The sequence below is a fragment of the Vidua macroura genome, chromosome 10, assembly GCF_024509145.1.
Source record: "Vidua macroura isolate BioBank_ID:100142 chromosome 10, ASM2450914v1, whole genome shotgun sequence".
NCBI lineage: Eukaryota > Metazoa > Chordata > Aves > Passeriformes > Viduidae > Vidua > Vidua macroura.
In genome coordinates, this window is record NC_071580.1 from 24344450 (window position 1) to 24355162 (window position 10713).

Here is a 10713-nt window from a genome sequence, read left to right on the forward strand (position 1 = left end):
TCTTGGAATCAAGGATTGCATGCAGTTGGACTGCTGCTTGGAAAAGCTTTTTTTAAATTTTACTTATGGGTGCTTCTATTCTTTTTTTCTTTTTAGGAATGTATTTTTTGTGAGGACAATATACAGAGCAATTTTTATACATCATATGATGAAGAAATCCATGAAATGGACCTTAATGAAATGATTGAAGATAGTGGAGAAAACAACTTGGTTTCCCTGAATCAAGTCAGTGAAGAACAAACATAGCCTTTGAGCCTGTTGTTTTGAAAACTGCTTCAAAACGACAGTGAAGGATCTACAAAGGTTTTAATCTTTTATCCAGCAGGATGAATGCAGTTCATAAAAGCAAATGTGTTTCTCTTGCTCTAGAAGAGTCATTTGTGAATGAATCTCTTTTTAAATGGTGGCAATCTCTTCCCAGTAAGGACATTGTTGAAGATGGTATAGCTTTTCTTTAAAAGACTCGTTTTGCACTTACATGCCTCAAGTATTTCTTTATAAACTATAGAAACTTTCATTGATGCCTACTGATTTTTGTAGAGTGGGTTAAGAAGTGCTGAAAATCTCCTCACGTACATACTGTTCTTCAGATCTCCTTTTGGTGATGGTTCAGCATTATAAATTGTTGAGCAATTTTGCTTAGTGGCTCTTTAGCATTGTTCTTAATATTTGAAGTGGTCCAGCAGAGTAGAAGAAATAACCTTCAAGGAAATCAATTCACACTTGCCCTTCTCATACCAGTTGATCCCATCCTCTTTGTTTGTCTCTTCTAGTTTTGAATGTAGGAACTCTTTTTGTCTAAGAGGAATGTTGAGCTGATTTTATAAGATGGTCTGGTATTAAAGTTCATGTTGATGTGTAAGTACAGAGGACTGCAAACAACTTTGTAGCCTTTTATGTAAATGGACACTGCAAAACAATGAACTGTTTATTACCTTGAAGCATAATTTGTGAGAAATTTTTACTCAAGAAATCCTTATGCTTAAAGATTTTAAAAACTTAAGACCACAGAGGATGACTGGCCATGCTCCAGTGGCTGTTAGACAGAGCTTGGGGTAACTTTAGCCTTTATTTCTGACTTGTTCTGTCAGGAGGGTTGGCCATCAGTTTTTCCAGTGTGGCTAAACAACCATCAAATTTGTATGTGGCAAGAGAGAATTAGATGTGTCTTGTCATTTGAAGATAGTTCTTTTAAAAAAGAAGTGATTTTGAGAATAGTGTTGACTCACTCTATTTGATTTACATAATCTCAAATTTAGGGTGGCTGGAATCCTTTGCTGTCGAAGATTTCATTTTAATGCCTCTGAGATTGTATTGACTTGAATGTGTGTACTTTATGTTCTTGTGCTGTTTATGTCTGTTGGATGTGGGAAGAGAATATGAGAGAACACCTGTTAATATGTTAAAGGACTAATTTAGTCCTTTAAAGCAGTTTAGTTGCTGTGTTGCTAGATGTCAGCTGTAAGTCTTGGGGTGAAAAATGACGAAAGTTAATTCAATTAACTTCGATACGTTCGTCTTAAAATATTTTTTATGGGAAGCATTTCCTTTTTTCGTATGATAACGTTTCTATTCATTGAAATTTAAGGTTATTTTCATTCTATACAAATATTTCTCTTTGTATCCAGAGAGGATGTGAAGTTAGATCTGACACCAAAAACATGCAAAAGTGACTGGTATTTGCTTAGCAGAAGAAATAATTTGTTTCAAGTAATTAGTTCTTAATTGGAAAATTTGCACTGGAGACAGGTTCTGCAGGTAGCAAAGTGTGTCAAGTTGTGAAATAAGCAGAATCACAATTTTAAAGAATGAATAAGTATTTTAAATGTAGTGTGAAGCACTACCCAGAAGATCTGATGCCTGTCTTTAACAGTTCAGCAAGGTCAAACATAAATATTTGTAAATAACAAGTGAATGAAAAATTTTCCAGTATTGGTGTTCACGTCCGATGTATTAAATGTTTTAATCATAAATGGAACAGTGCAGCTATACCAACATATTAAATATATTTCATTTTTACATGGAGACACAAACATGGACCAGGGTTTGGGAAAAATAAAAGCTTTATATAAAAGGAGTGCATCATCATCATCATCCAAACAATTTTCAAAGACTTCTCAGCCACTTTGAACTTCTTTGCTTTAGCACGCTTTTTTTTCCCTATGTCTTTTTTTATTTGTCCTCATTTCTTTTATTATTTCTTTTCAATGACCATCTTGTAACCATAACTTAGTGAAAGGAAGAGAAAAGTATATTTAGAGCATTTTGTGGATGTGCTTACTTACGGACTTAATCTTGCATCCTTAAAGTGTTTGCATTTACAGGGTGGTATTAAAATATTTTCCTGTAACTTTAAATCTACATGCCTCCATTTATAGATAAGATTCTGAAGCTGTAATTTTTCCAAACTGTTGTAATATGATTTATTTGTGATGACACTTTGTCAACATGTCAACAATGTTTTCTGTACACTGTGCAATATATTTTGGTTTTGCCACTTGTGACTAATTTTTATGACTTTGCTTTTTAGAAAACTGGTAAATAAAACCGATATATTTTTAGTTGCCTTTCTGTTCCTTGAGGCTTCTACTCCAAGTAAGAAGTCAGAATATGTGCTTTACTGATGGTATGTGAGCTGGTATTTCAGACTACTCTAGAGCTTGCTGTGATGTTAGGTCTGCCTTTCTGTCCTGGAGTAAAATTGCTGCCAGCTTTTCTGACCTCTAAGTTGAGTGGTCACATGGAGATTGAATCTTTATACTGAGGAGTTGTTCTGAAATCATGTGCAAATTTCCTGGAAGAGCAAGTGCAGATGGGCTCTGTGTTGTTCAGATCTGCCACAAGACACCTTTGTTGTGCTTTTTGCTTTGTTCAGTGTCAGCTGCAGCCCCTGAGCTTTTACAGGGCTGGCTTAGGGACAGAGAGTTCCAGTTATGCCCCCTGCATTTGCTCTCAAAGTGATTTTCAGTCTTCTCTCAAGGTGTGAGGTGTTGCCTTTGAAAACTGCTGGAACCTTCCAAGCTGCAGAGCTTCCCTCTTCATGTTTACTTCTCTGGTGAGTGGAGCAGTGCTGGAGCTCCAGGCTTGGACTCCTCCTGTTCTGAAGGGACTCAGGTTATGAGACCTTCATTAACTTTTTTTTTTCCATGGCTGTGTTTTGAGAGGTTTGTGGATTTGGTCATAAAGGACCCAGATCCTTCTGTGAGCTGCACAGTCAAGGTGTTTGGGTACCACAGAACAGGTCAGCACACAGGGGAGTTGCCTTCACACCAAGGGCACAATGGTGGTGGTGTGCACTTCATTGCCAAGAGCTGTGTTTTAAAACATCCTTGTTGAACACATGAGCTGCTCTTTGCAGTCCTCTGAATTAACCCTAAATTTGTGGGCAGTTCTGTGTCTGTCTGAAAACACTGCTGTCCAACAGCAGCCAGGTTCCTTGCTCAGGTCAGCATGCAGAGAGGAGAGATGTGTTGGTGGAGCTCTGACAGAGCTCCAAACCCGAGTGTCACCCACCTGAACGGGGTCCCTGTGTCACCCTGTGCCACTCCAGAGGAGCTGGCATTTGGATGCAAGTTCTGGTAACTGATAACAAGAACCTTGGGAGCACTGAGGTGCTGCTGGTGGGATAAATTACCAGGTAACGTTTCACACTCTTTTCTGCTTTTGGTAATTTTTTTTTCAGTTGTAAATGTAATAGGAGTACGTGGCTTCAGGTATTCACATACTCCTCCTTGTGTGTGTTCTGTCAGCCCCCAAGCCAAGGGCTTGTCCTGCAGAGCTGCTGGGAGGAGCCTTTGTCCGAGTTTTTCCCACCTCAGCGGCCCCTAGATGTCACTGATGTCCTGGGATTATCTTTGGCAGCATTTCCACCCATTTGTCTTTATTCAGCTTCCTGTACATTGGGGCTGTTGAGTTTGCCATGACATTATTTGATGTGAAGTGAAAGCTCTGTGGCTTGAATTTCGAATAAGATGATGAGAAAATTCATACTGAAGAGCTGTTGGCCCAACGACAGTGAATGCAAACATTAAGCTCTGCTTGGAAAAGGGAAACAGACTGCTGAAAGCACCAGCTTTTAGTCCACTTAACAGCTGTCATGAATTTAGAGGTGAAAAAAGATGCTGTCCTTACTGAAAATTAAGATCCTTGATGGTTATTTTGTCTTTAAGAAGGGTGGAAAGAACCCAAGGCATTGATGAGCCTCTGACCCAAAAAAGAGCACGGTGAAATGAGTTGCATGTTTCTGGCAAAGTAACAAACATATGACTTGAAGGAGGATAAGGTTTGTAGGTGTAACTTCCAGAAATCCCATTGTTTAATTGATCATAAGTGCTTAGGAGCTTAAGAAATGTATTCAGTATATTGAACAAGGTAATCAATAGCTCAGGAACTCCATTTTCTCAGGGGCTGTGGAAGAGAACTTTATTTTCAGGGGTGCTACACAAGGTGTGTAACAACCGAGTCTCTGCTTCCCTGAAACAAAATACCAAACAAACAAAAAACTGAACCCAAACTTCTCCAGGCTTTCCAAGTGGAAAAGTAACATAAGACTGGGTAGAAACTGAGGCAACTGAACTCTTAATCATAGGTATTTCTCTTGGTGTCTGTGATAAAACATGAGCTCCACCAGGCTGCTGTGTGTGTGTGGTGAGCTTTTGTTCCCCAGCGTTTCTGGCTCTGTAGCTGCAGACAGAGAAGCTGCTGTGGCAGCACATGAATAGTGTTTAACCTCAGTGCATAATGCAGTGTGAAAACACTTGCCTCTCCCTTGGAGAGAAAACGCTTTTCAGCTGAAGGACACGTTGTGAAAGAGGCCCCGTGCGGTGAGGCAGGTGCTGAGGGATGCCCAGGGTGGGACAGTGCTGTCTGTGTGCGGCAGGAAGGGGGAAAGCTTTGCTGGGGCAGCCACTGCGCCCTCAGCCCCAGAGGGATGTGCTGCTTTGCACTCCATTTGTTTTCGTTTGTTTTGGAGACAAATACAAGGGTGGATTAAAATTCCCTGGTATTCCAGGATTTGTCAAGGTGTACTTCTCAGTCTGTAGTAAAACAGGATATAGTGAATTTATTGCTCTCTTTAAATTGTTACAGTGGTCTAAAAGTAAACTGCTTGTGTTGTTGTTGCACTGCCTGCTTCAAAAATTCTACTTCTGTCCAAGAACTTATTGGCTGTGCTTTTCCTTTTTAAAACCCCTGACTATTGCTTGCCAGAGGTAAGGTCCACTGCTTTCTCTTCTGTTGTCACCCTTGGAAATCTGTGGCCTTTTTGCGCACGCTGCTGGATAAATTCAGCAAATGTACTTCTCTAATTGGCTGTAATCTTTAATTTGCTTATCTGTAGGAAGCAGAAGGAGGGTTGGGTGGGTGGCTGTGCACAGCCTGCTCGGGTTTGCAGGAGCGCTGGGGCTGGAGCAGCTCCCTTTAGAGGAGCCTGGTGGGATGGGCTCAGCTCTCAGCTCCCAGGTGAGTGGTGTGGGTGGTACACAGGATTTCCTCCAATGATTTCATCTGAGCCATCTGTCCTTTCTGCTTGCTGTCACTTTTGTTCCTCCTGACCCCTCTCTCCAGCGTTTGAGTGTTTGCAGTTTTGTTGGGAGCCGATAAAGACTGAGGCTGACACATACACTGGGCCCAGGACTTTCTTTGTTCTTGTGTTAATAAACTTCTCTCACCTCCTTTAGCCTTCAGTCTCAGTTTTGAATACTGGCAGATCTGTCCTCACATATTTTGGTTCAGTTGCATTTCTAAATTTGCTAAAAACCAGGGGTTTCTGATGAAAATGGTTAATTAGATTGCAGAGTAACAACTTCGTGCTGAGCAGTACCTGCAATGCAGAGGTACTGTTTCTTCTGGAGTCCTAAAATATACAGTTTGTTTCTGCAGCAATACAGGATTCTAGGACATAAAATCACATTATTTTTCTCTTGCAGTGAGAGAACACATGCCATTTACTATACCAACCAGTGTATTTCAGTATCAAATGGTATGTAAGCGAACCATTTTGTATTTTTCATTGTTCAATGTAATAGCTATCTTCTAGTGTAGTTTTTCTTCCTGTTTAGGCTAAATGAGGTTTCAATTTACTTTAAAAAAATAAAAAAACCCTCCAGGAAATAATGGTGTTGAAAAAAAATACATGTCTGTCTTAGGGCATGGAAAAGCCAGGAATGACCTGGAATGGCTCTGGCTGCAGGAGGATCTTTAGGGTGGCTGGGGGGCTCTGCCTGTGCCTCCAGGGTTCTGCCTGTGCAGTTCCCAGCCTGGGGCCAGACCCAGCATCTTCTCTGCTGCAATGTGTGCATTTCAAAAGCATATGGCTGCCACAATGCGGGCAGCAGTGACAATGGCAGGAATGTGGCCATCGGGAGTTATTTCCAGTGTCTATATGCAGTTGTCTTTACAATCCTCCTCCTTTTTTGTGTTCTGAAGAGCTGTGCCTGCCTGTGAATAGGGCAGAGTTTGTCCCAGCTGCTCAGAGTAGGGCTGGGAGGGGAGGGGAGGTGGGCAGAGCCTTCTGTTCAGAGCTGATTTCTGGGGGATGCCTGCCTCTTCCTAAACCCCACATCCCTGAGGCAGCAAAGCTTCTGTTCGCTCCTGGTTGCCTCCCTCCTTTTTTGAGACAAATCCAAGTATAAATATATTTATTATAGAATTGTGCTGAAGTTTGTTAACTGCCAAAGCCACGTGGCAATACTGAAGGATTCCCATGTCGTGTAAAGAGCTGGGAAATTCTTCCATTGTCTTTTAGCATACAAAAAGATGGTTACTGAACTCTTTTCAATAAAGGCTTCCAAAGCTTTGGATGTAGACAGGCAGTGAATTTCATATTATTTTAGTAATAATTACATTGCATTACATGAGCAGTGAATTTAAATGAGTTCAGCTATAAAGACCTGATTAGGAGCACACATATGAACAACGTTGTTTTTTATTAGTCCTGCCAGTCCCCCTAAAATACCTGCCCTGTATGTGCTCTACCATTATGAGGTGATGCTTAAGTCTTAAATTTTAATAATAGAATTTTCAGGGATTTCTGGCTTGGATTTTTAAGTAAAATCTGTTTGCTTGTTTGGCTTTTTTTTTTTTTTTTTTTTTTTTTTTTTTTTTTTTTTTTTTTTTTTTTTTCTGATAGTCTCTTAGCTAACAGGTGGGATAAAGGTGTCTGTATCTCAATCTGAGAAAACCATTTCTAGTCTCTCATGGATTTCATGGCACAATGATAGAAATTGAAGCAGACTGCACACTGTAAATGGTTTTACAGGTTTCACTTATTGACAGAATTCCTTTGATGAGATGATATCTGGCTGCCTTTACCGCCTCATGTAGTGTTCAGGGGCCTGTGAAGTTTATGGTGTTGTCCTTCACTCCTTACCCTGACAGGATGGCTCTACAGGTTGAGTCTTTTTGGGTGGATTTGACAGGATCAGAGGGCTCAAAGGCTCAGAAGTTGTGGAACAGTGCCCATGGTGTCTTCTGAAGGGACAAACTGCAGCCTTGCAGGGGAAGTTGGCGTACCTTGGGCACATAAATCCTGCATGGCTGAAGGAGCTGCCAGTAAATCAGGGGGAAAGTGCAGCACTGGTCTGAGAATGGTCTGGAAATGGAGGTGGCATTCGTCACCTTGATCATTCACACAGTCCAGCTCGCTTATCTGAGCTCTTCCAAAGAACACTTGTAAAACTTTCAGATGTAAAATTTGTCTTTCAGTTGAGAGGAGAGAAATCTGTACCATCTGTTCTGCAGGGTGCTCCCAGGAGTGTGGATGCAAGAGCCTTCCCCAGATTCTGCAGATTTTATCAGCACGCAGTGGTGACTTGAAGCTGCTAGTCAAAACTTCCCGTGAGTAAATGGCTGTAATTAAATGTATCCCCAGCCTCCCAAGCATTGTTTCTGTACTGCTCAGGCTGTTAGATAAGGCTGGGGTTGAGCTGTGACACCTCAGCTATATATAGAAGGTAACAGCTTGCTGCTTGTGGAAACATTTGGGTTGTTGCACACTGGTTTGTGACTTCCATGAAAGAATTGGAGGAAGAGGATAATAACACAGCTCCAAAGGGCACTGCCCCTTTGAAACTGCTTAACACTACCTTTTTAAAAAACAGTTTTATCAACAGCAAAACACAATTTTTCGTTCTTTGGATGAGATACAGGAGTTCCTTGTCAGAGAGAATTTGAGAAAGAAACAAAGATGAATCGCTTTTGAGGATGTTTGGACCTTTAGGAACAGTTTAATTGAAAGAAAGTGAGGAGTTGTTAAAATACAAGCAGGAAAGAAAGACATGGGGCTAAATCTGTGTGTGTCTATAATCTGTGACCATAACAAACAAAAAAGCTGTTAAAACAGGGAAGGTTGGAATTGCCCTATGTCAAGACAAAAAATAGAAAAAAACATTTGAAGAGGACAGAGAAAAGTGATGTTTAGAGCTTTTGGCAGAAGAAGCTAGAGCTGCAGAACCCAACCCCACGAAGGGCTGTGTTCAGCTGGGCTGTGTGCTGAGCTGCACTGTCAGATCAATACAGACCTGAACTCTGAGGCAGCATGAGTCAAATCAAAACTGTGTCCAGGCACTTGAGAGTTTGGGTTCTTTGAAAACCAAACCCCAGATAAGTAAATGGGCTGCCTGAATCTCTTTGCAGCTTTATTCAGAAAAATGTCTGAAATACCATTGTCCAAACAGTTCCTTAATATCAAATGTTCTCTGAAAACAAAACCAGTAAGTACAAAACACGTATAAAATTATACTCTTTTGTTCCAGGGGAAGGACAGGGGAAGTGGAGCCCTTCCTCTTTGGAAGGTGTGTGTTTGATTTGATGCTGCTCAGATGCCATGGTTACAGGCACTACAGGAAACAAACCCCGAGCACCAGGTGGGCTCTCCCTCTTTCCAGTCCCCATTTCCCTGCCCATTGCTGAGATTCTAGCAGGAGATGCAGCAAGGTTGAAGGCTCGTGTGTTTCAGCATTAAAAAGGACCAGAGGTCAAAATCTTTTAATTTGGGCCAGAAAGCCAAATCTCCCTGTTACCCTGTAGGACTCTGCTGCATTTCTAGGGGGATGCAGTGTGAGTGGCAGTTTTGGTTTGGCTTCTCACCAACAAGAAATGAAGGGAAGGTGAAGACAGCACACTCAGTGGAGACTTTCTCACAAACTGGTATGTTTTCCCAGCAGTGGTGGGACAAACTGGGCTCCACAGCTAAGCCCCTTCCTGCCTGGGCAGCCACAGCTGTGCTCTCGTGGCAAGGAGCTGTGTGCCCTGTGCTCAGTGCCCGCGGGTGCTGCACTGGAAAAGTGACAGAGGGACTGCTGGAGCGAAGAATCCTCCTGTTTGTGTCCACAAGATCTAAAAATACCTGGCATGGCCTCCAATGTGTTCAGGGAGGGAGGTGATACCTGAGAATTCCCGTGGTGTTGCCAGCACTGCAGGAATCTCTTTGCCCAAGGCAGGCAGTAGGGATGCAGGCATTCTGTTTGGGAGGGGAAGGGGAAGAAGAAAAAACCCACAAACAAACCAGAGAATGCTTGAATACATGTAACTTTTATTCTTTCCTGATCCACTTGTTTTGCATGACATGGATTATGTTTGCATATTTCATTTTCCATCTGGCCCATGTCATTTGCATCTATTAATTTTAAATGCATGTATGTGACTGAGTTAGAGTGGTCATTGCTAGGCTGACCAAGGAGAGCCCTTCTCTGAAGTGTTCAGTGTTGGGTGGGACTTAACAAATCTGTTTGGGTGGCCAAAGGGAACAGGGAGAGTTTATGCATCTGTCATTCACCCATCAACACTTGCTCTTCATCTAAGACCACAGTGATTCATCCAGTACCTGAGTCTCATAATATCTGAATCATAGGAGACTTGAGCATGTAAAATTTGAGGAGGCTTTTTCAGCTGAATTGGCCAGTTAGGCAGTAAAACTCCTGCCTTGAGAGACACATGACCAGTTGTCTCCTAATGTAATTCTGAAGCTAAATTCACACTGCCTGAATACAGAATGGAGTGAGGAGTGTCTGGCAGCAGACTCCATCCTGGGAAACGGAGAAGATTTTGCTTGTTTTGAATGTACTTACTTGAATTTTATCTATGATACAGATTGAAGTGCAAGAGAACATTGGCTTGATTCAACAGCAGTGGCTGGCAGCAAGAGCCCTGATTTTAGGGAAGATTTGACAGTGCTGAGAGGTCAGCAAATGCTCTGGCCTTACAGTTTTGTTCTCACTCATAGCCTAAAAAAGAGTTCTTTAGTCCCCTTCCCTTCTTCCTTTGGCCTTTGCCTCTCTGTGCTATAAAATGATTGACTGTAACAGCTGTAAATTGGTGTGTGACTGTATAAACCCACAAAAGACACATGCAAGTTGTTGGTAAATTCTGATTTTATCACCTTTCCCCCCAAGAAACCCTGAGAGCCCCTTAATTTCACAATCATAACAATTCAGAGGGAGGGGGTTTACATTTTCCATTTCAGGGGAGGCTCCTGCCTTCCTTAGCAGACACCTGGCTTTCCAAACCAAGGAAACAGCTCTTGATAGAACTAAGCAAGAGCAAACTGCTCTTGGCTGTCATTGTAACAACTTGCACATCAGCATAATGTTTTTGTTGCATCTTTTTAAAAAACACAAATCCCAAGGTGTTAAAGCAAGCAGGTACATATTGCTGCATGTCCTCCCTGGCAATGCAGCCTGTTCTAGCAAAAAGCTGACAGGTACCAATTTGGTT

The 10713-nt window shown here is 41.8% G+C and overlaps 1 protein-coding gene across 11 annotated transcripts in view; it reads left to right on the forward strand.

Annotated features, from left to right (window-relative positions):
• The window catches only part of PER2 (period circadian regulator 2), a 46836-nt gene extending 44275 nt beyond the window's left edge, over positions 1-2561 (forward strand). For all 11 annotated transcript variants that reach the window (XM_053986824.1, XM_053986825.1, XM_053986823.1 and 8 more), the window contains one exon: positions 97-2561. In XM_053986824.1, the coding sequence (XP_053842799.1) occupies positions 97-246 (150 nt within the window). In that variant the 3' untranslated portion in view covers positions 247-2561. The remainder of the gene's footprint in view (positions 1-96) is intronic.
• The last annotated feature ends 8152 nt before the right edge of the window (positions 2562-10713 follow it).